This window comes from Triticum aestivum, chromosome 6B (assembly GCF_018294505.1).
Source record: "Triticum aestivum cultivar Chinese Spring chromosome 6B, IWGSC CS RefSeq v2.1, whole genome shotgun sequence".
Classification (NCBI taxonomy): Eukaryota; Viridiplantae; Streptophyta; class Magnoliopsida; order Poales; family Poaceae; genus Triticum; species Triticum aestivum.
Genome location: NC_057810.1, coordinates 729110191 through 729135246, shown reverse-complemented (window position 1 = coordinate 729135246; position 25056 = coordinate 729110191). Strand labels below are relative to the sequence as shown.

At 43.7% G+C, this 25056-nt stretch overlaps 2 protein-coding genes and 1 pseudogene across 2 annotated transcripts; 2 read left to right on the top strand and 1 right to left on the bottom strand.

The window, feature by feature from the left end:
* Positions 1-963: 963 nt before the first annotated feature.
* Positions 964-1570, bottom strand: LOC123135891 (uncharacterized; annotated as a pseudogene).
* Positions 1571-2904: 1334 nt separating this feature from the next.
* On the top strand, positions 2905-8588 carry LOC123135270 (protein SAWADEE HOMEODOMAIN HOMOLOG 2). The gene is made up of 8 exons (XM_044554325.1): positions 2905-2923; positions 3009-3215; positions 3321-3429; positions 4200-4263; positions 4445-4496; positions 6106-6234; positions 7399-7512; positions 8119-8588. The coding sequence occupies exons 2-8, from the start codon at positions 3033-3035 to the stop codon at positions 8401-8403; spliced, it is 936 nt and encodes a 311-aa protein (XP_044410260.1). The 5' UTR covers positions 2905-2923; positions 3009-3032; the 3' UTR covers positions 8404-8588.
* A 3193-nt stretch (positions 8589-11781) lies between these two features.
* Positions 11782-16378, top strand: LOC123135269 (protein SAWADEE HOMEODOMAIN HOMOLOG 2-like). The gene is made up of 7 exons (XM_044554324.1): positions 11782-11985; positions 12062-12221; positions 12396-12459; positions 12638-12689; positions 13864-14007; positions 15187-15306; positions 15884-16378. The coding sequence occupies exons 1-7, from the start codon at positions 11821-11823 to the stop codon at positions 16199-16201; spliced, it is 1023 nt and encodes a 340-aa protein (XP_044410259.1). The 5' UTR covers positions 11782-11820; the 3' UTR covers positions 16202-16378.
* Positions 16379-25056: the final 8678 nt, after the last annotated feature.

Here is a 25056-nt window from a genome sequence, read left to right as displayed (position 1 = left end):
CGGGTTGCAAGTATTTGTTCTTTGTGTGCAGGTAACGTTTACATAGTGTTGCTTGGTTTTCCTACTGGTTCGATAACCTTGGTTTCATCACTCAGGGAAATACCTATCGTAGCTGTGCTGCATCAACCCTTCCTCTTCGGGGAAAAACTGACGCACACACGAGCCATCAACCTCATTGCTTATGTCATGCCCTAGATGACATGATTGCTGACCTCATGTCGTAAGATGACATCATGGCTGACCTCACTTTTTATAGTTGGTTTAGTCCTACACTAACCATATCTAATACGCTAGGCTTCCTAATTTTTGAGGCCTCATATTCAATTGAGGTCTCCAATTTAGAATTGGGTCACTCCATTTTAACCGGGTCAACAATTTCTTCTTGTTCTATTCTTTTTGTTCTCTATGCTTCTTAATTTTGAAGCTCCCCCATTTGATTAACGTATTCAAATTTGGATTTGGTTCACATTTTTACCAGGTTAATGATTTTTTTAAATCAATCAGCATCAACCAATTTTTTAAAACATATCAATCTCGTGCACCCCTTTCCCACCTAGAAAAAAGAAGCGAAAACATGCGATACTGTAGGGCCACTATAACCAAAAAATGGTTTCCCCCTGCTTTATATTATAAAGCAAACATCACCGAATACATCTGAGAGACCGAACAACGCACACACCCAAGGCAAGATACAAAGGTGCCGGGCACCGACACACCACCCCACCAACAACAATAGAGAGGTGAATCAGACAACATCGAAGCTAGGCCTCAAAAGTGGTGCCTCCAAGAAGGTTACGACCTAGGATAGTCGACACCGCCCGATCCGGGAAGATCAGGTTTTCACCCGGAGAAAGACGACATGAGTGGGAGCACCGCGACGGAGCCTTCAGGAAGGGTACGGTGATAACGGCCGCCGCCATCGTCAGCTAGTCAAAGGACTGGGCAAGTGGTGTACCCCGTCGCTCACATCCCACCATCACACCCTAACTCCGTCAACCACCCGCAAACACGCCACCCGCGAGGCCATGGTTGCCCGCCTGCACCTGAGACGCATGCTCCGCCCATAAACGCCACGCCTCCCATGGCCAGAGCCGCCGCCCTGCAACCAGACAACCCCGAGACCTACACAAAGGCCCTGGCTTTGGACCAACTGACGGCCCTCGACTGACAGAACCACCCGTAGATGCTCCGCTGGTAGATCTGCGCCAACCCACCCGCGGCCGAGGAACGGGGGAGAAAGGGGAGCGGACGAATCCGGACCGGCACACCGCGTGCCAGCGACAGGTGACGCAACTGCATCGAGGCCACCCATCCCTCCAACCGAGCTCCCCGCCAAACACGAGGAAAGGGGGAGGAGGAGGAGCGGACGCATCCGGACCGGCAAAAGTGCCGGCGACAGGTGGCGCGACCGCATCGAGGCCAGCCATCCCTCCTACCAATCTCCCCCGCGAGCACCCCCTTTTCGCCCCACCATGGAAGCAGGCACATCTCTCTGCGAGGCCATCCACAAACGCGCACCCATCGATGAGGGAAACCAAATCGACCCGCCGCCGCAGCCGAGGTAGCCCATCAGAGAGGTCCTCCCGCGCCGAGCGCCACCGTCTAGCCGGAAGGGCCCGACTAGACGAGGGCCGCCCACCTCCACTGTTGTCACGCCGCCCCCTCACCATCACGCCACGGCGAGAGGTCCGCCCATAGCCCGCAGTGACAGGGGCGGATCCGGACAAGCCGTCACCACCCGCTGGCCAGCAACAGCCCCACTCATGCTGCAACCGCGCCGCCCACGACACTCGCCGCGCCAGGAAGCCGCCACGCAGATCTGCATGAAGCCCCCTACCGACGCAGCTGCCCCCCACACGCACCACCAGCACCACCCCCGTCGCCTGAAGCCTGGAGAGGCCGCTAGCGCCCACCAACACAAACACATCGCCACGTCGCACCGCCCGGCGTCCGTGCCGCGCTCCGGCCACAGGAGGACCCGCCGCGCCGGCCACCACACGCGGGAGACCGAAGAAAGCCCCGCCGCCGCCGGATCCGGTCGGGCTTTGCCCGGCCGATCCCCAAGGCGACGGCGAGGGAGGGTGAGGGAAGGCTGGGGACCGACGGCGGCTAGCTAGGGTTTTCCCCGGTCGCCGCGCGGGGGCGACACGAGGGGAGAGCGAGAGCGGTGTTGAGCGAGAGCGAGGATCTACCGCGCCAACATAAGCATGTGCTGATTAGAATATAACTAAGAATCACACTGCAAAAGGCCCAATCAAAACATTCTAGTATAATGATAGATAAAAATAAAACACAGTCAATCATCTCCCTAACTCACCAAACCAGATACTCCATGGGTTCCAAAATATAAGGTGTATTAGTTTTTGAAAAGACATTTTTTAACTTTGACCAAATTCATTTGATGACGAATATGATGACATTGTTTTGGTAAGCTCAGTATACGCAGAAGCAACCTACTGACTCGGTCGGCTCTACTGAACCTACCCGTACAACATTAGTAATTATAACATGCTCCCTCTTACCCCCTCTTTTCACATTAGAGGTAAGAAGGTAAGAATTAATCAGGCCATTATTTAATTAAATCAATGGCTTAGATCTATTATGTACAGTTACTTTTCATATGAAAAGGGGAGGTAAGAAGGAGCATGCTAATATTTGTCGTACAAAATTGGACCCAAAAACACCTGGCAGGAACGGGGTCATTGGGTAGGTAAACTGGAGTCACTGTCTGGGGCTGGACTTGCACAAATTCTGACCGGAATTAGCACGCCCAGTATTTGTTTTATCCTGGGGAATTAATGTAATGAATTGCACTACATTAATTGCAAAAGTAGGTTGCGTGCGTGTGAGGAGGAGTGCCAAAAGGGGCTGCATCACCCCTCTTCATCTCCAACTGGACACAGCCGCTGGTGACACACAACTGGTAACGTAGATCCAGCTTCTCCTCCCTCCTCTCTATCTTCATCTCCATCTCCATCTCCGACGACTCTGTTCATCTCACCGCGTAGGCAGGTGCGGCAGCCAGGGGAAGTATGACGGGGGAGCCGCCAAGGCTCGTGTTCCGGTTCACCCATGCCGAGGTCGCCAAGATGGAGGAGGTCCTCAATGAGATCGACGCCATGCCCAAGCGTCCTGTCATTCAGGGCCTCATCGATCACTTCAACGCCTCGCCGGACCGCTCCGGCAACGGCAAGGTCCCCGTCCAGTACAATCAGGTACTAATAGCTTTTCCCTCCCCGTGGGTTGCCCAAGATCCGCTTCCACCCTAGCTATTTCCTTACTTGGATCTATACGTGTGGGTTTGTGTTGGGTGGTCGCAGGTGAGGAATTGGTTCCATAACCGGAGGTCCGCGCAGTCCCAGCGGGCCAGGAAGATGATGCTAACCCCAGTTGACGAGGAACACCACCCAGTGGCCGGATCCTACTTTGGTGCTGCTGGAATCCCCATCTTAACTTAATAAGCTCTTTATTTCCTTACCATGTACTTAATTGGGCTGATCTTAAGTTGCTACGATGATACATGATGGTCCGTTGGCAAAGCTTTCGTGCTGCAGAAGTTCTGCATAACCTCACCCGTTGGGTGCAGGGGTCCCTCTCTCGGTGTCTAGGGCATGTTGTTACAAGGTTTTGCATGTCAGGAAGCTTGTTGTTGTGCTGTCTCACCTGTTGACGCCTATTTCGGCAATTGCAGGACATGTGGTTCATGCGCATATTAGATTTATGCACAACTGCAGACAAAAAGTGGCAATCGAGTTAATTTTGGCGACTTAGCCTAGCCTGTACTTTTTTGTGGGCACATCAAAATATTCCGGTCCATTGCCTCTGGCCTTGAAGCCACTGAATTTGGGATATTGCAGGACACGTGGTTGTTTCTGCGCCTATTACTTTTATTCAGAACAGCAGGCAAAAATTTCAACTCAAGTTAATGTTGGCAGGTTCTGGGACTTTATAGCCTAGCATGTAGTTCTTTGTTTTTGTGGGCCCGTCAAAGTTTGTCGTCGCACTGTCCCAGCCGTTGAGACTCGTTTTTGCAATTGCCAGACACGTGCTTTGTGCGCCCTTTACTTTTATTCATAACTCTAGGCCACATGACAGAATTTTCCTGTTTGTCGTTTAGAAGATTTTAGTTTTGTAACCGACCAAATGCATATAGTGTATCAAGTTGATTATTGTTTACTGATATTGCCATTACCAATCAGGGAATATTTCTTCGGATGGTGGCCAGGTCCAGTTTGAAGCAAAGTCGGCTAGGAATGGAGCATGGTATGAAGATATATACATATTTCATCATTTCCTCTTTCATGTCATTTCATGTCACATGTGGTCTGTTTTTGTGTATGTGATATAATTTTCCACGTGAGTGTGGGTGGGTCTGTGTGAGGTGGGAGGGATACTTGGGTGAACCTTTCAGTTTTACATGCTTGACCAATTCTTGTTGTTACAGGTACGATGTTGCTGCCTTTCTGTCCCACAGGTTCACTGAAACGAGGGACCCGGTAATGACCATAAAACTTTTTGTTAAGTAGGATTGATGTTAGTAAATTCATTTCTGCCATTCTTTATTCAAGCACTTAGCTAGCACTAAAGGTAGAGATGATTCCGTTTCTTGTCTTTTTATAGTTGGTGACAGTATTGATGTTAAAACATTTTGAACACCTGGCTTATTTTTATATGTTTGGGAGTCTTTAACAACACAAGATAGTACTAATAAGCACTGAACAGTTAAGGAGACTTTAACAACCTTGTGTATTTGCAACTATAGGCTTACATGGAAAGGTAATTGGTGTATAAAACTTGCTTTCACAATCTCTCTGTTTTGTCGTGTAAAACAAAATATAAATTGAATGTTTCTTTCAATGATTATATAGCTCTGTAGACATGTCTGAGTTTCAGAAAGGAAAAAGTTAGTTCACCCCCTTCAATTATCGTCCTTGAACTGTAGAAATTGAAGCGAATCAAACTGCAATGGTGGTTTTCATGCCAGCTTGGAAATGTACCGAGCGCATTCAGCTGCATTGCCACCATGGAACCCCACTTACCCATCCTACCAATCTCATGATCTATAGTCAGCATAGAAAAAATATTTGATTTTTTATATGGTGCGAACTTGCAATAGCATCCTAACACGCAACACAATCTGCACCACTTCACCAAGCATTGTTTGTCATGATCATGATGTCATGATCCGATCATCAATTGCGTGGCCCTAACGAGAGCCATCGCACAGTAGTCTCCTCCAAAATGGATTATTAAGTTAACTTCTGGTCTTCCCAGCGCCACAGGACTTTGTCATCATAATCAAGTCCTGGCTGCTCCTCTTCCGTGCAGCCAGCCACAAGGAGGGGCATCTATGAGACAAAGTGCCTAGCTAGCTACGTTCTTGTATTGTACATTTCTTTAATGAAAGATGCAAGAGAAATAGTACCAATATATGTAATACAACAAATGTGCAGCAAGCTAGCAACAACATTCAGTACCAATATATAAGAGTTTCTTTTTCAATTAATAGCCAGGCACAAATTGCAGACCCAGACTCGTACATATTCAAACTGTAAAGCATATGCATCCAGGCTGTGTTAATTTGCAAATTAACTAACATCCATGCTGTGTTAATTTCCAAATTAACTAACTGATCATTCTAATGCTGTCATCCACATGATGCCAAAACTTTGTTGATGTGTCTGCCTAAGTTGAACGATTTGCCATAATTCAGGTACTTCTTTCTTCGAGTTATCTATGGAGAATCACAACAGCAGTAGTAGTCCTGTTTTGGAGTCTTAGTTGCCTCCACACACACCAAAGGAAGAAGTCACCGCCATAATACGGAAAGAAGTTTGCATCATGTAGCAAGCGCAGAAGGCAAACGTGTTTGACGGACACCAATGGGCTGGTGCGGACTTGCACAAACCTTCCAGTCCTAAGTGATACATGTGGTTAGGAGTGATTTGCGCTTCTTTTCATAGTTAAGGGTGAAACTAGCCTTGATCATGTTCGAGAAATATTCAATACCCATGTTCCTCTAGTGTTCAGTCACTCTCCACAGCGGGTTCAATATGTGTCCATTATGCCAACTGTGCCTGCACTTATTTATTTATTTTGTTTCAGGAAGTACTAGTTCGATTTACTTGGTTTGGACCCGAGGAGGATGAATGGGTTGATGTTCAGAAATGTGTGAGACTGCGTTCTCTTCAATGTGTTGCGGTGCTGCCTGGTGATCTCATTCTTTGTTTTAAGGTAGCCATCTTAAACGACTTCTTTTCACCTGACTAGGAAAGTTAGCATCTCACAACTTGATAATTCATGTCTTCATGAAAAATTATGTTGCCCTTCGGAATACTAAGCTAGTTAATTTGAGCCACACAATATGTATCCAATGCCTGACAGCTTCTCCATTTTCCTTTTGTTATGCACCTGAAAATTCTGCTCGTTAACCTATTATTCAACGGTTAGTTTCTTTCTGTTACTTGTTGGCGTATGATAGAGTAGTGATGGGTATGTGGTTTGGATTTCACCTGCCAAGAGTCTTTAAAAGTTTTCGTTTGACTTTTCCGCAAAAAAAAGTTTTCGTTTTGATTGTGTGCACATGACAAAGAGATCGATGTTCCTTGCTGACATTTAATGTTCTGCAGTTTATATAGGCTTTATTTCTTGTTTGTATATACTTATAAAAGGTATGATTCCAGTTTGAGAGTTTTCAAACTATTGTGGTTGACAACACTTACTAAACGGCTTTACTTTAATAATTTTTAAGAATTGTAAGTTTCAGTACTGCATGTATTTTATACGCTCTATATACTGGATTACAAAAGACATCTAACCACAACATGTGTTTCATGTGTCTTTCCATATTCTTGGTAATCATACTAAATATTAGATCACTGTGATACCACTTGGTCCAACTGACACCATTTATTTGGCTATTTATTGGTCGAGGCGCGAATGGGAAAACGGCCATAAAAGCAATGCATTTTATTATGTCATACTTTCGAGTAAACTGTATTTTATTCTAAAATTGGCTGTGAATTTATCCAATGAATTTTATTACTACTTTATTATTAAATTGAGCACTGAAAGCTTTTTTTTTGTTTTTCAAAATGAAGGCTGTAGCCTATCTCTGGTCATTTATAAAGTGGATAAACCAACTTTCATCAAATAAGGTTGTCCAATAAATCCTCATGTTGGTAATTGCGCGCAAACACCGGTATGCCGATAAATTAGAGCATTGAGAGGAAATGTGCATGACTTTACTGCTCTTTCAAGACTGTATTATATACTCAAAGTAGAGTAAGGATTTTTGGTCACTGGGTGTAAATAACACAGTGAGGGAAAGTTGATTTAGCTGTTTCATAATGTAGTGTTATCATTTACTCAAGTTGATTTCTGTGCTGAATTGAACAGGAAGGCAAGGCCCGCTATTTTGATGCGCAAATTCTTCAAGTTCAAAGGCGCAGGCATGACGTAAGGGGGTGCCGCTGCAGGTTTCTTGTTTGTCATGATCATGATCACTCTGAGGTAATTCTCCTTCTGTCTACACTGTTGAGTGTTCATGCATTTACTCTGGTTCCATTGTTACACCATGGTTGGATATCAGAATTAATTGAGGCTTGGGTCCTGAAGCTTCAGTTCTGTTATAGGGCTGTTGGCCTGACAATAGAAATGGATTTTTTTCGACTACGACCGGAGTTGCCAAATCAGACATTCATCCCTATATGATTTATAACGTGCCTGGACATCTATAAAGGACTAGCTGACCATCACATTCTCTACGACCTTTCTCTACCCATGATTTCCATGTGATTTCTTTTCCAATCACATTCTCTACACCATCTATAACTTAGTTCTAATATAAATGAGTAGTTTCTGTAGGCAACCAAACTTACTTCAAAATTTCCATGTGATTTCATTTCCAATCTGCATTTTTTTATGACCGAACAAAAGAAATATGAATGTTCACGTAAGATTGATGGGGAAGAATAGTGTAAGACACTATCTTTTTTTTGTTCTAGGCTAGTTATCTTATTATATGTAGTCAAATGAAAAAGAAAGCATAACGAGTTTAGTTTGTTTTATGATGTTTATACCAAATAATTTATTTTGGCATTTCTTTTCATGTGATAGGAGTGTGTTTCACTGAGCAAGGTATGCCGTCGACCAATGCACCAGAATTCCCAAAAGCCACACAAGATGATGAGTGTCAACACTGACACGGTGACCGGGGGTGCGGTTCCCATTCCACCAGATCAAGGAGGGCCATCTGAAAAGGCGCTTGCTCCCTTACTAGACGCACCTACTAGCAGCCGCAGCTATTCTGTGGCAGATGTTGAGATGGGGGATACGGAGGCTGCCCCAAACAGTGAAGCTGCAAATGGAGCGCATGACGACAAGATGAATCTGGGAGTGTAGTTCTTTCACTTCCCTGTGCATTTTGTTGTGAACTTTTTAATCGAATAATGTTTGCCTAAGAACTTCCAATTGAGGAAGGATGGTTGCCCAGTAACTGTAATGTGCCCATGTTGACTGGATTTCTTGTGGGGTGCTCAAAGTGTTGGATTGGGTATCTATATCTATATAGCTATGTCGTCGGAGAAGATATTGTTTTGTGGGGGTATTGTCTTTTGGGGTTAGGGTTCAGGGTTATCCTTCAGTACACCCCCTTGAAATAAAATATTGGCAGTTGTGTCATTTCCTGTAACTGGAAGTAGCAAGCGGTAATTTTATCCCACGGAAGGCCCTCTAAATAGAGGATCCGTCTATACATCTCGTGGAATAAGGGATCTATGTATAGATCGCCCTTTATCCTCTTCTTCTACCTGGACATCTAGCTCTCTCCTTTCATCTGCCAATTAACGGCTCCTTGTTTTCCTTCTTTTTATCTGTTCACATTTGATCGATTTGCCACCAGTGGCTGACTCCTCGCATTTCCGAAGCTGATGGAGAAGCTAATATTGCCCTTCCAATTGAAAACTAACGACATATTTGAATGCATCACCATGCATGTATTGGCACCATCGAGGAAGCAGATCCATGGAGGAAGTAGATGGAATATGGAGGATGCTCTCCAAAACCTAAATTCTATGACATTGCAACATTGCTAGATGAAATGGGCGCTCCTTCATCGGGATAATGACGGCGTTGGAATGTATGGCCGCTTTTTATGAATCAGATTTGCCATTATTGCACACAAACAAGATTTTTTGTGGATAAAGGACAGACACAAGAAAAACTTATTTAGTATAACCCGATTTTGTTTTTTTTAACATGCTGATTTTCATTACCATTTCCGGCCTAAGTTCAGAAAAGAAGATATACGGAAATCGGAAGTACAATCATATGTGCAACTGTGTTTAGTATATTAGAAATAAGTTTCTGCTCACGTCTCATGGGTCGCTCCTGTGACTCATGGCACGAATGCCGCCGTCGCACGAACCAACTCCTCCTTCACTTTCCTTCCCCTTAGCGCTGCCGACGATAGCCTGTAGCCGGCCCATGGTGGCGGTGAGGCACCTCATCCACCTCCTTCACTTCCCGTGTTACCCGGGCATGCTCCCTCTCTCTTAGGCGGCAACGAGGTACTGATCTCACCCCCTGTGGACTCCCCCTGTCTCGGCCAGTCGTGGCCTGCTTGGTGGAGGCGCAACCCTTGTCGTGCGTGCGTGTGAGGCGGGCTACTATCACAGCGTCATGTTGGCACAACTACTCGTGGGTGGGTGGTGGTCGTGGAGTTGGTTCCCGGCCACCACTATAGGCCGGATCCACTAGATCCAATAGCCTAATGATCTCATTTGATAGCTTCCATGGGCATGGCCTCCCCTTGTTGGTGGTACTTGTGGCTACTTTTCGGCACCCAGTATCCCAGATGTAGGGTTCATTTTCTGTGTTGGTGCAAGCTGCTAACTTTGGGGTGTAGTGGGTGGCGAAGTTGCCCTAGTGCGGCTATAGGGGAGGCGGATGCATGCTTGCAGCCCACCACACAATGGGTGGTGGCTGAAGGTGGATCCCCTTGGTTTCCGGAGTGGCGGATCCGAACGACGGGCACGGAGAAACTATTTTTGTGGGTCTTGTGTTCCAATTTTTTGGTCAAAAAGATGGGATCTTTTGTTCCAATCTTTTAATGTACCTTTAGGTGTTCTGGCGAAAGTAATATAAAAAATCAAACACACAAATCTTTGGAGTTTTGTTTTGAACATATAAAATGTTATTGTATTGGTAGTTAGCAGCGTGCACCCTACACGTCGCACTGGTAGATCATCAACTAGCCATGTTCCCTCCTTGGCTTCACGTCTCTACTAGTAAATTGCCATTTTAGGATTTTAAGCACAATTTAAATGATGTAAACGATGTCTAAAAAATTGAAAGTTTGCATGGTGTCATCACGTGATTATTTTAATATGTGGTTAAAATTTCAAAGTGTTACACAAAAGTTATGTGATATGTTGCATTCAAACCCAATAGATTCAGATATCCATCGGGAGATTTGTAGTTTTGAAGCGGGGAAGTGTCCGGTTTGAGAGAAAAATTTTGGGTTCTTGTGTTCTATTTTTTCTTAATGTATTTTTAGGGTTTCTTTATCAAAGTAATATAAATAAAGAAATACACCAGCTCATTGAAGTTTTGTTTTGAATTTTAAAATATTTAAATCATTGTTTATTAGCAGCATCCAGACCGCATGGAAAGCTGCTACTATACTTTCGGCATTTCAGGATTTCAATCAAAAATTTGGGGCATTGTGTTCCAATTTCTTCAATCACCTTCTCTCTTTGGTTTATTCGCGTTGACCGGCCATTGCTTGTTTGGCGGGTTGCTCTTCGTACCTTGCTGGAAGCGTATCGTCCACAATCAAGGCCTACAATGTCCGCAAGGGTGGAATGGGGGTCAAGGTCTGCAAAGGTCCAATCATCATGAGCAGTTGAGGCAAGCTAATCATCATCGTGCATCAGCGATGGCGGGGGTGTTGACGCTCAAAAGTGGCATGATCCTATGAGTGGCTTTAATCTATAGAAAGATGAAGTCAAATTTATGGCATTGGATGGCCCCTCACTGTGAAGATCAATATAAATATGGGGATGGTCAAAAATTGAGTCTAATACAAAAGTTATGACCATTTCAGATATGCATCTGTTGACACTAGATTATGGCATGGAAGAAAACACAATTAATGTGACTCCAAATGGAAAATGTTTTCATGATATTTTTTTCTTACGAACAACTATGAATGTTGGATCATCTCAATCCGAGGTCGTGTACGAATTGTCCGGCCAAAATAGTACATCGCTATAGGAAAATCTCGAGATGGTCGGAAAATCAGGAAGTTTGGACCAGACGGTCCGTTCCAGGCCGTAAAATTTGGACGTCAAGGCCGTTCCAGGCCACAAACGGCGACCATCCTCGAACTTACGGTCGCCGTTCCGAACTGCAATCACCACTTCAGCGCCGGGGTGGATCCAATCCAACCATAGTGGGAGAGCGCGTCCGAGTCTCGGGGTCTGAGCAGTGTTTCGTTTCTTTGTCTTTGCCTGCCAATATTTGTCCTACCGTCCAAAAGGTGGGCCTACCGTCCACGTTGGTCACGATTGCTTGTGAGGAGCACCAAAACAGGGGTGTCGGCCGCGTGAGCCGACAGATGGATTCGAGAGGCACCCACGGACACAGACACAGGAGTAGCACACACAGATCTGGTAACCTACTCCTCCCTCCCTCCGCTCCAATCTGTTCTCCATCTCCGTCAAATCCAATCTGCTGTGTTGTGGTGATCTTATTCTTACCTCACCTCACCGGCGGGGGTACTCAGGCGCAGCAGCGAGGGGCGGACAAGTTAGGACGATGGGGAGAATCCGGTTCACCCTGGCGGAGGTCTCCAAGATGGAGGAGGTCCTCCGTGACCTCAACGCCATGCCCAAGCGTCCTGCCATCCAGAAACTCACCGCTGATTTCAACGCCTCCCCGGACCGCTCCGGCGACGACAAGGTCCCCGTCCAGTACAATCAGGTACGTTGCCCAAGATACAGTATACAAGCAAGTCCGCCCTATTTTTGTAATTCTGATCTGATCGGCGTCGGCGCAGGTGCACACCTGGTTCCAGAACCGGAGGTACAAGCAGAAGCGGAGGGGTGAGCGGCCGCCGGCACAAGTGAAGAAGATGCTGCCCACGGGGGCTGAGGCACAGCACCCAGCTTCCTACTGGGTTCACTCATCTTCCCCTCCCAACTCTGAATCCCACTCAGGTGCTGCGCTCTTCATATCCATAGCTTGTAGCTCCACTTTTGTTGAGGATTGCAGGCCAGATGGCACAATGTTATTGTTTCTTGTTTTGAAGATTTTGAATTTTTTGTAGCCGAACGAACACATACCATGTATCATGTCGATTATGGATTATTGATACTATCATTACCAATCAGGGAATAGTTCTTCGGATGGTCACCTTGTCCAGCTTGAAGCAAAGTCACCAAGAAATGGTGCATGGTATGCAGATATAAATATTTTCTGCTCTCTTCCTTCTTTTGTGCCTTTGATGTCACATGTGGTCTGTTTGTGTGTATGTCATTTAATTTTTATCATGAATGTGGGTGTGCGTGGGCGCGTTACTTGCATGAATCTTTCAAAAAAGAAATTCATGCATGACCATTCTTTGTTGTTACAGGTATGATGTTGCTGCCATTCAGTCCTGCAGGTTTTCTGAAACTGGGGACCAGGTAAATTCATTTCCTAGCTCTATATTCTTGAAACAGGGAACATTAAAATATGATTTATGTTACTGAATTCATTTCTGCCATTCTTTATTCAAGCATTTTGCTAAAGCTAGAGATGATTCCCGTCTATTTATAGATGGATGGCACTGTGTGATAGATTGCCCTAACACTTTACAGCAGGGACATTATTGGGGTCCAAATATTTTCGACACACCTCTTATATACTCCCTCCGTCCTATAATATAAAATGTTATTACAGTCAATGTACTCATAATTTGGTTGTAATAACATCTTATATTATGGGACGGAGGGAGTAACTTTGTGTTATAGAAGTCCTGTGTATTGGGAAAATATCACCCCATCCTTCTCTACACTTATACAAGATGGTACTAAAGTACTGATCAGTTAACACAACCTTAAGAAGCTTGTGTATATCCTACTTTAGCTTACATGGGAAAGTTGTGTATGTTACAAGATGGTAAAAAAGTTACTTCCCACCATCACTCTGTTTCAGCATGTACAACAACATCAATATAAATTAAATGTTTCAAACAAATAATTTAGGTTACTCCATTTAATTATCATGAGAAGCGGGTTTAAACCGCGAGCCATAGTACTATTTACATTTGAGTTCTAGGAACTGAAGCGAACCAAACTACAATGAAGGTTTTCATGTCAGTTTGATGATTTGCCATAATTATATATAGCATTCTTTCTTTCAGATATTAATGGATAATTACAGCAGGAATAGTAGTATTGTTTTAGAAATCACTTTGCATCCTTGTAGGTGTAGTCTTTAGTGTATGTAGCAACCATGGAAGGCAAACATGTTTGACGGGCACAAACCCGTCGGGTCCTAAGTGAGCTGTGATTCTTGTTGTGCCAGTGGCTGTGGCCTTGTGATTCGACTTGAGTATGGGTTGAAAAGAGATGTACACAGAGAAATAAAGAGAAGCAGATTTGTTGATCTTGCTGCCAACATGGCAAAGATTACTGTCAAAACCAGTTTAGGGTGATTTGCGCTTCTCTTCGCAGTTGACGGCGAAAACTAGGCTCGATCATTTTCTGAGAATAATATAATGCGCATGCGCTGTAGTGTTTAATCACTATCCACAGCGGGTCCACTACCTGTCCATTATGCCAACTGTATTTACACTAATTTTGTTTTCTGTTTCAGGAAGTACAAGTTTGGTTTTCTGGATTTTGGGCTGAGGAGGAAGAATGGATTAATGTTTGTAAATCTTTGAGGCTGCGTTCTCTCCCATGTGTAGCCAGAGAATGTGTTGATGTGCTTCCTGGGGATCTTATTCTTTGTTATCAGGTAGTCATCTTAAACGACCTCTCTTAACCTGACTTAGCAAGTTTGCATGGCACAACTGATAATTTATATCTTCATGAAGCTTTAATTTATCCTTCGGGATTACTAAGCCGGTTTATTTTAGCCACAAAATATTGATCTAATCCCTGGAAGCTGTTACAATTTTGCTTTCTTTTATGCGCTTAAAAATTATGTTCATTAACTTACTATTCTACCGTTATTTTCTTTCTGTTACTCGTTGGCCTGTGAAAGAGTGTTGGATATGTCGGTCAGATCTCACCTGCGAAAAGTGCTGAGCCAAACAGAAGGTTGTTGCTTACTTAGCCAACGCATTTTTTGGTCCTTTTTGAAGAGATGTAGTTAATTAGATATTTCAACTCTGTTGACACTCAAGGTTCTTCAATTCATAGGCTACATTCCTTATTTGTTTAGACATAAAAGGCCAATAATTATTAATTTCCTTTTTTAATCCTTATGAATTGCATGTTCCACTGCTGCATGCATTTTATATGCTATATACAACATGATAGTTGCAGTAAATAGGACATTTAGTTAAGTACAACATATGTTTCCTGGGACTATCCATATCTTGGTAATCATATTTCATAATAGAATTTTACTGTGATGCCACTTGGTCAACCTGGCAGCACTGTTTTGACCATTTATTAGTGGTGTGAATGACCAAATGACTGTAAAATCACCACATTTTATTAATAATATCATACTTTTGAGTATTAGAATTAATTTTAATCTGAAATTGGGTGTGAATTTATTCTATGAATATAATTATTACGTTATAATTAAAGTGAGCATTGTAAAGCTTCTTTTCCAACTTTGATCAAATAAGGCTGCCTAATAAATACTAATGTTGGTAGTTGCGCACAAACAGCAATGCTGATAAAATAGAGTGTTGAGATTAATTTTGCATGAATTTACTTCTAGTTCAAGACAATATCATACTCAAATTGGAGTATTATAGAGAGCCTGAGTAAGGAGATTTGGTCACAGGGTGCATGTAAGTAACATTGTGAACTAAAGTCCCATAAAAGAAAATTGTGAATGAAAGATGAAAAAAGGGCCAATCTATTTTTCATGCGATTTAGTTGTCTTGTAATGTGGTGTTATCATTAATTTCGAGTTGATTTCTAACAGGAATAAACATTTCTGTGCTGAATTAAACAGGATGGAAAAGAGCAGGCCCTCTATTTTGATGCTCATGTTCTTGAAGTTGAAAGGCGCACACATGATATAAGGGGTTGCCTCTGCAGTTTTCTTGTTCGTTATGATCATGATCACTCTGAGGTAACTCTTCGTCTTTCTAACACTGTTGTGCCTGCATGCATTTACTCTGGTTAAATGTTACACCGTGCTTGGATCTCATAATTGGGGCCAGGGTTGTTTGCCTGCAAATAGAGTTATATTTTGGAATTTATCCTGGAACTTGATGACAACTACTACCCGAGCTGCCAAATCATATCTCCGTCCATATGTTTTATATGTAGTTGGGTATGGTTTTCTTCTTCATAACATGCCTGGACATCAATAGATAAGTAGCTCTCCATGGTCCTATGTCGACCCATCAAAACCCATCCTAGTCTTAGAAGGAAACCAAACTTACTTTGGAATTTCCTTGTGATTTCATCTCCAATCTGCAATTTCTTTGGCAACCATACAATATAAATCTGAATGTTCAAGGAAGATAGATGGGGAAGAATAACAGTGCATAATACTATTATTTTTTTTGTTCTCTGTTAATTATCTCAACATGTAGTCAAATAAAACGGAAAGCGCAGAGTGATGAATTTACCATGTTTAGCATGAATAAATATATTTTTTGGAAAAGTTGTCCCTTGATTTTTAATTTATTTTCACGTGACAGGAGATTGTTCCGTTGAGGAAAGTATGTCGTCGACCATCTGCTGATGTTAATATTAATATTGTAATTGATCATAGCCTAGCTGAGCAGAAAGCTAAAAAGTCGCGCAAGAGGATGGATATGAACCCTGATAAGGTCACCATGGTTCCCAGCCCACCAAATCAAGGAGGGCCATACGACATGGCTGCTCCCTTGCTTATCATGCCTGATAGCACCCACAGAGATTCAATAGCAGATGAGCAGATGGGGGACATCGAGGCTCCTCCAAAAGGTGAAGCTACAAGCAAAACACATGGTGACAAGATGAATGTCGGAGCGTAGTTGTTTCGCTTCCCTGTGCATTTCTTTGTGAACTTTTAGTACAAAAATGTTGGTCTATGAACCTTCAATGAGGAAGGATAGTTGCCCGGTAACTGTAGTGTGTTGATGTTGACTTGATTTGTGTTGTGGTGTACTTCCAAAATTCTGTTGGCTTTGGTATCTATATCTATATAACTAGTTCATGGGAGAACATGTCGTTTTGTGGTCGTGGTGTATTTTATCTGTTCGTTAAGGTCTAGACAGGCACAATTTCTAAAACAAAGAACGCGCACACGCACCAGAAGATTTCTTGCACATTGTACTCACAGATCTTCATTTATGGTACATAACTCTTTTTATCAGAACATTTACGGTACATAAACTAAACACGAAAGGTTGATCTACATAAAGCGGTATGTTGCATTGACCTTATGACCAATACATGGCATCTAGGGAATGACAAGTCATGATCGCTGGGGCTAGGCTGTTTGAGACTACTCGTGGGCTAGGTGCAGTTAACTCGACCATGATGTGACCCCTTCCGGTAAATCGTCCATCCCAATATGGTAAATCGCTTGTTGCAAACAGGGTGAATCACTGCAAGTAAGCTCAGCGCCATAGTGTACGCCACAACAACCTACTGACTCAGCTCGCCTCACAGAACTCGCCGGCATGCTGGTGAAATGGCCCAGTGATGAGGCACAACAACCTACCGACGGACGTGACCTGGGTGAAATGAAAGTGTGTATAGGTGATTCGGTGCATGTGTTACTTTGATGAGGAGGCAGTTGAGCTGATGGCGCACAGTGAGCACATCACAGTTATTGGTGATATCATACCAATTCTCGTCTAGCTGGCCGAGCCAGACAACGCTGATCTGTAGGACAAGATGGAGAACGCATCCATGCGCCCGGTTTTCTCCCTTGTCGATGGCAAAGACGGCAGTCCCGCAGCTGTGATTTCGACAAGCGATCTGTCCATGAACTGTAGCTTGCCGGAGATCAATCAGGCAAGCTTGCCGAACGCGTCAACCGATCTGGTCATGTGGTTTGTCACGCCCTTCTCTTGGAAGTACATCTTACATTGGTTTTCTCCATTATGCATGGGCATGATCATCACCTTCTCCGCATTGAGGAAAATGTGGCCACCCATGTGCGTCGGTGGTCGGACCGTGCTCACGGTTATGAATGAGCTCGAGTTCGCGACCTAGAAGCTAGTACAAAGAGACGTCGAGTCCTCCTTGACTGACTCGACGAAGGCCATCACCAGACCTAGTCCCTCATCTTCCTCACTCTGTATGAGATCGCCACATAACGTTGCTTCTTGCAACACTCGCAGGCCCAGTGGCCCTTATTGCCAAAATACTAACATATGTTCTAGTCTTCACTGTTTTAGGGAGCGGTGCTAGCCCCCCTATTGCTGGGTTTGTCCTAGCTTCCGCGCACGGTTTCCACTGCCTCAGTGCCTGTGGCCATGACCACCACCTTTGCTCGAAGCTCTACCGCCACACGACTGCCTCTTCTTCGCCTTCCACTCCTTCTGAGTGTGAATTAGGCATCCGCTACTAGCGCTTTCCCTACTATCATCTAGACGGTCCTCAACAACCTGGAGCTTCCCCGTAAGCTCCTCGATGGAGATCATGCACAAAGCAATCAGAGTCTCATGAAGATTGCCACTTGTGCAAAACTGGAAAAGACAATGTAAAGAAATTTTTGGACTATCTTTGTCATCGACGTCGTTGTCGAGGGAGCCGAGCGAGGTGGCGAGGCTGGTGATCCTTGTAGGGTAGCCATCAACTCGCTCAGCGTCCTTGAAGATGATGGACTCGATCTTCGCACACAACCTATACTCTTTTGCCGCATGCATACGTTGGCTGCCAAGGCGCTGGGTTTTTAACGAAGCGCATGCCTCCTTGACGCTCACCTTCCAGGCGAGCATGTTGTGCATCTCCATGAGAAGCACCGGGTGGGGGAGGGGCTGGAGAGGACCAGCACGGCCCATGCCTGTCTCCCGTTTCTCTAAGCAAGACGGTGTTATCCTTAATGGCGTTCCATAGACATGGCCCTTGTAGGTTCACTATGATACCAGTGCCCAGCTACAATAGTCGGTGCGGGTGAGCATTGGGAAGGAGAGGTTGGTGCCGCTACCAGCACCAGCCTCCTGCACGATCTCCCTTACTATAATCTCAGCACCCGAAGTGCGACATGTCCTAATGCGCCCACAACTCAGAGAGCAATGTTGCTAGTACCTCGGCCGCATCTTGGAACCGCCGAACATTAACGCTGTCGTGGTTGCATATTGGAGCCACCGGAGGCTAACCGTTCTTGTCCTCCTCCGCTCGACATGGTCGCCTGCATAATGCTTTGGTGCCAATGGTTAAACGCTACTAATGTTCTTAGGTCCCAAACTGTGAGGGCTCAGGAGCACTTCCAATAGCTGGCTCGGCGTGTGCTACTACTCAAAGCTCCACTGATTGAAGCCAAATGCTTTCTCTCATGAATTTTTTTGCGCAAGATGAAGAAATACTAGTCCTTTACAAGAACAAATAAACCGCTCAATGAGGCCGATGACCTCATTGCTTATGTCATGTTCTAGATGACATCACTGCTGACCTCATGCCCTAGGATGACATCATGGATGACCTCACTATTTTAGACATGGTTTAATCTTACACTAACCATACGCCTAATAATTACGAAGCGATGGGACATCAATCGGTGAGGTTCACGGGGAAGGGCGGGTCGATTTGTGTCGGTGCATTGCCCATGGTCGGGCGCATCTAGGGCAAGTCGCTCGGGCTGGGCAGCTCCAACTGCCCACGGGCTAGGTGCGGTGACGGCGACCATGATGTGACCCCTTTCAGCAAATCGTAAATCCCAATATGGTGAGTCGCTTGGCAGGGATGGGGTGAATGGATGCAAGTAAGCTCAGCGCAGCTAGTGACTCGGCTCTACACCACCTGGCGTTCAATGTGCACACTGAACCTACACAGCTGTACATGGACCACCTGGCATCGAATGTGTGCACACTGAACCTACCTGGACGTACCACATTGCACGGCCAAAAGACCTGGCAGGAACGGGGTCCTTGGGTAGGACTTGCACAAATTCTGACCGGAATTAGCACCCCTTAATTATTTGCTTCTTTTACCCCAGGGAATTAATAATAAGATTAATTGCAGAACATTAATTGCAAAAGATTGCCTTCTCTTACATCAGAGGCTGGTAACACACAACCTGCTCAACTGGTATCGTATGCTTCGCCCTCCCACCCCTCTCCATCTCCATCTCCATCTCCGACGAATCTGCTCAGTCATCTCACTGCTCCGGCCACGGCAAGGTCTCCGTCCAGTACAATCAGGTACTAGTAGATTTTCCATCCCGGTTCCCCAAGATCTGCTCCGTCTTATCTCCTATTCGGATCTATACATGTTGATTTGAGTTGGGTGGTCGCAGGTGAGGAATTGGTTCCAGAACCGTAGTATTAGGATGATGATGATGCCTCCGGTGGCCGAGGAACACCACCCAGTGGACGTATCCTACTCAGGTGCTGCTGAAATCCTCATATTAACTTAATAAGCTGTTTTTTTTCCACATACTCAGATGTAAAAATTGAACTGATAGTTCAGTTGCTAGGATGTCTATTTCTAAAGCTCTGGTGGTGGAGAATTTATGCATACAAGTGTTGTGCTCCTTACATATGTTGTGGGCAGGGGTACCTCTCTCGATGTCTAGGGCTCCTTAAAGGTTCTGCATGGCGTGAACCCTGTTGTCATGCTGTATCGATTAGTCGTTGTCGCCATTTGGGAAATTGCACGACAGGTGGTTCGTGTGCCCATTACATGTATGCACAACTGCAGGGAAATAATGGCAATCGAGTTAATTTTGGCGTGTTCTTTTGATTTCATATAGCCTAGCCTGTAATTTTTTGTGGGCACATCAAAACATGCTGTCCCGTTGCCTGGGTCGTTGAAGCTCCTTTGGGATACTCCAGGACACATGATTGATTGTGGGCCCTTTACTTTTATTCAGAACAGCAGACAGAAATTTTAACTCAATTTAATGTTGGCGGGTTCTGAGACTTTATAGCCTAGCATGTAGTTCTTTGTATTTGTGGGCCCTTCAAATCATGTCGTCACGCTGTCTCAACTGTTGAGGCTTATTTCGGCAATTGCAGGACACGTGGTTTGTGCCCCCTTTATTTTTATTCATAAGTCTTGGCCACATGGCACAATTTTCGTGTTTGTTGTTTAGAAGATTTTAGTTTTGTAACCGACCAAACACATACAATGTATCATGACGATTATGGATTATTGATACTGTCGTTACCAATTAGGGAATATTCCTTCGGATGGTGGCCAGGTCCTGTTTGAAGCAAAATCGGCTAGAAATGGCGCATGGTATGATCATATATACGTCTTTTGTGTATGTGTGTTAATTTTCCGCGTGAGTGTGTGTGGGTTTGTGTCGGGTGAGAGGGTTACTTGCGTGAACCTTTCAGTTCTACATGCTTGAACAATTCTTGTTGTTACAGGTACGATGTTGCTGCCTTTCTGTCCCACAGGCCCACGGAAACAAAGCACCCGGTAATGACCATAAAACTTTTTGTTAAATAGGATTGATGTAACTAAATTCATTTCTGGCATTCTTTATTCAAGCACTTTGCTAGCACTAAAGCTAGAGATGATTCCGGTTCTTGTCTATTTGTAGTTGGATGACACTATTGATGTTATAACATTTTGAACACCTGTCTTATCTAACTTTGTGTTGTACGAGTCCTGTGTGTTGGCGAATCAAACTATAATGGTGGTTTTCAGCTGCATTGCCACCATGGAACACCACTGACCCATTCTGCCAATCCCATGATCTATAGTCAACATAGGGAAAATTAGATTATGTATATGGTGCGAATGGCCGAACGTGCAATATAACATCCTAACGCACACGACACAATCTGCACCACCTGATCGCGCATTCCATTCCGTGATCATGATGTCATGATCCAATCATCAATGATGGCATGACGTGGCCTTGACGATGGCCATCACACAGTAGTCTCCTCGAAAATGGGTTATTAATATAAGTTAAATTCTGGTCTGCTCAGCAGGACTTTGTCATCGTCCCTGCAAGGTCAATTCATAATCAAGTCCTTCCTGCTCCTCTTCCGCATAGCCAGCAACTAGGACGGGCATCGATACCGAACACCGGAACAAACAAACCTGCCTAGCTAGGTGCTTGTATTGTACATTTCCTTAAGGAAGAGGCAACAGAAATAGTACTGCTAGTTTGCAAGATTGCAGTTTGGGTATTTTAATCTACCAGTTTTGAGACAGTAAATTGCTAGATTGGTCTTTTATTTATCTTCTGATATTTAATCGTAGATGAAGAAGAGCGTTAATTGTTAGATGATATTGCCACATTACAATTTTATTAATATTATGGGTATATGGTCATTTTCAAAAACATAGTATCACTAAAGAGGGTTCCTCGTATTAAACTCTTTTAAAGGGGAAAACGAAAACCAAAGATGCAAATGGGCCGGGATTTTGTCTTATGAACCCTTACTTCATAAGGGGAGAAAGGGATGATAAAATGTGCAGCAAAGCTAGCAACAACATATATAATACAACAAATGTGCAGCAACTTAGCAACAACATATATAATACAACAAATGTGCAGCAACTTAGCAACAACATTGGGTACAAATATCATTGCATAAGAGTTTTTTTTTCCAGTGAATAACCAGGTGTAATTTTTCAATAAATAACCAGGCGCAAATTCCAGACCCATTCTCATACGCATTCAAACAGTAAAGCCTATGTATCCATGTTGTGTTAATTCCCAAATTAACATCCATGTTGTGTTAATTCACAAATTAACTAACTGATCCATCGAACTCTGTGCTTACTACCTGTCATCCACACCATGGCGGTACTAGCTGCCAAAACTTTGTTTCTTGATGTGTCTGCCCATGTTGGATGATTTGCCGTAATTCTAGTATTTATTACTTCCAGTTATCCATGGAGAATCACAACAGCAGTAGTATTACTGTTTTAGACTCTTGGTTGCCTCCACACACACCAAAGGAAGAAGTCACAGCCATAGTACGGAAAGAAGTTTGCATCATGTAGGTGTAGTGTATGTGGCAAGCGCGGAAGGCAAACGTGTTTGACGGACACCAATGGGCTGTGAGGAGTTCCAAAAACCGTCGATTCCTAAGTGATACATGAGGTTAGGAGCGATTTGCGCTTCTTGCCACAGTCAAGGGTGAAAACTACACTCGATCATTTTCCAAGAATTATAGAATACCCAAGTTTCTCTAGTGTTTAATCACTCTGCTCAGTGGGTTCAATACGTGTGCATACTGTGCTTGCACTTATTTATTTATTTTGTTTCAGGAACTACTAGTTCGATTTACTTGGCTTGGACCCGAGGAGGATGAATGGGTTGATGTTCAGAAATGTGTGAGACTGCGTTCTCTTCAATGTGTTGCGGTGCTGCCTGGGGATCTCATTCTTTGTTTTAAGGTAGCCATTTTAAACGAGTTCTCTTCACCTGACTTGGCAAGTTAGCATCTCACAACTTGATAATTCATGTCTTCATGAAACTTTAAGTTACCTTTTGGAATACTAACCCAGTTTATTTTAGCCACAGAATATGTATCCAATCCATGATTGCTGCTCCATTTTTCTTTTGTTGTGCACTTGAAATTCTGCTTGTTAACTTACTATTCCATGTTTACTTTCTTTCTGTTCCTTGTTGGCGGATGATAGAGTAGTGATGGGTATGTCAGCTGGGTTTCACCTGCCCAGAGTATTTCAAAGTTTTCGTTTTGACTGTGTGCACATGACCAAGAGATTGATGTTCCTTGCTGACACTTAATGTTCTGCAGTTTATGTAGGTTCTATTTCTTGTTTTTGTATATATTTCTAAAAGTTGTTATTCCAGTTTGTGAGTTTTCAAACAATTGTGGTTGACAACACTTATTAAATGGCTTTACTTCAATAATCTTTAAGAATTGTAAGTTTCAGTACTGCATGTATTTTATATGCGATATATACTGGATTAAATAAGGCATTTAACTAAAACATGTGTTTGCTGTGTCTTTCCATATTCTTAGAAATCATATTACATAGTAGATCACTGTGATGCCACTTGGTCCAACCGGCACAATTGATTTCACCATTTATTTATCGAGGCGCGAATGGCCAAACGATCGTAAAAATCAATGAATTTTATTATGTGATACTTTTGAGTACTAAAACAAATTTTATATCTAAAATTTGGTGTGAATTTATCCAATAATAATATTATTAATTCATTATTAAATTGAGCACTGAAAGCTTCTTTTTTGTTTTTCAAAATGATGGCTGTAACCTATCTATGGTCATTTATAAAGTGGATAAAACCAACTTTCATCAAATAAGGTTGTCTAATAAATCCTCATGTTGGTAGTTGCACACAAACACTGGTATGCAGATAAATTAGAGCATTGAGAGGAAATGTGCACAAACACTGGTATTTCAAGACAGTATTATATACTCAAATTAGAGTATTATTGAGGGTCTGATTAAGGAGTTTTGGTCACTGCATGTAAATAACACAGTGAAGGAAAGTTGATTAAAGAGACAACCTATTTTCATGTGATTTAGGTATCTCATCATGTAGTGTTATCATTTACTCAAGTTGATTTCTCTGCTGAATTGAACAGGAAGGCAAAGACCAGGCCCAGTATTTTGATGCGCATGTTCTTCAAGTTCAAAGGCGCACGCATGACGTAAGGGGGTGCCGCTGCAGATTTCTTGTTTGTTATGATCATGATCGCTCTGAGGTAATTCTCCTTCTGTCTACACTGTTGAGTGTTCATGCATTTACTCTGGTTCCACCATGGTTGGATGTCGGAATTATATAACTGAGGGTTGGGTCGTGGAGTCTGTTTATAGGGCTGTTTGCCTGATAATAGAAATGGATTTTGGACTTCATACTCTAATCCATGAAAATTATTATGACATTTACTACCTGAGTTACCAAATCAGACCTCCAGCCCTATGATTTATTTGTAGTTCGCTATGGTTTTGTTCTTCATAATGTGCCTAGACATCAATAAATGAGTAGCTCACCACGGTCTTTTCTCTACCCATTAAAATCCATCCTAGTTTCTACAGGATACCAAACTTCAAAATTTCAACGTGATTTCATTTTCAATATGCAATTCTGTTGATGATTAAACAAAAGAAAACTAGTTTCTGTAATATTGATGGGGAAGAACAGTGCAAGATACTATTTTTTTTGTTCTAGGCTAGTTATCTTACTATGTACTTAACTAAAACAGAAGGCGGAGTAAAGAGTTTACTTTGTTGTATGATGTTTATACCGAATAATTTAATTTTGCATTTCTTTTCACGTGACAGGAGTTTGTTCCACTGAGCAAGGTATGCCTGTTGGAGAACGTTGCAGAAAATTAAAATTTTTCCTACGGTTTCACCAAGATCCATCTATGAGTTCATCTAAGCAACGAGTCAAGGGAGTGAGTTTGCATCTACATACCACTTGTAGATCGCGTACGGAAGCGTTAGGTGGAGCGGTGATGATGGAGTCGTACTCGCCGTGATTCAGATCACCGGAGATCCTAGCGCCGAACGGACGGCACCTCCGCGTTCAACACACGTACGGTGCGTGTGACGTCTCCTCCTTCTTGATCCAGCAAGGGGGAAGGAGAGGTTGATGATGATGGCTCCAGCAGCAGCACAACGGCGTGGTGGTGGTGGAACAGCAACACTCCGGCAGGGCTTCGCCAAGCACGTGACGGAGGAGGAAGAGGTGTAGCAGGGGGAGGGGCGCCAGGACTTCAGGGTGCGGCTGCCCCTCTCCCCCCTC

Coding starts and splice junctions, on each gene's coding strand:
- LOC123135269 (XM_044554324.1), top strand. CDS start 11,821: ATGGGGAGAATCCGGTTCACCCTGGCGGAGGTCTCCAAGATGGAGGAG. Junction 14,008..15,186: donor ATCTTATTCTTTGTTATCAG/GTAGTCATCTTA, acceptor TGAATTAAACAG/GATGGAAAAGAGCAGGCCCT. Junction 15,307..15,883: donor ATGATCATGATCACTCTGAG/GTAACTCTTCGT, acceptor TTCACGTGACAG/GAGATTGTTCCGTTGAGGAA.
- LOC123135270 (XM_044554325.1), top strand. CDS start 3,033: ATGACGGGGGAGCCGCCAAGGCTCGTGTTCCGGTTCACCCATGCCGAG. Junction 3,430..4,199: donor AGTGGCCGGATCCTACTTTG/GTGCTGCTGGAA, acceptor ATTACCAATCAG/GGAATATTTCTTCGGATGGT. Junction 6,235..7,398: donor ATCTCATTCTTTGTTTTAAG/GTAGCCATCTTA, acceptor TGAATTGAACAG/GAAGGCAAGGCCCGCTATTT.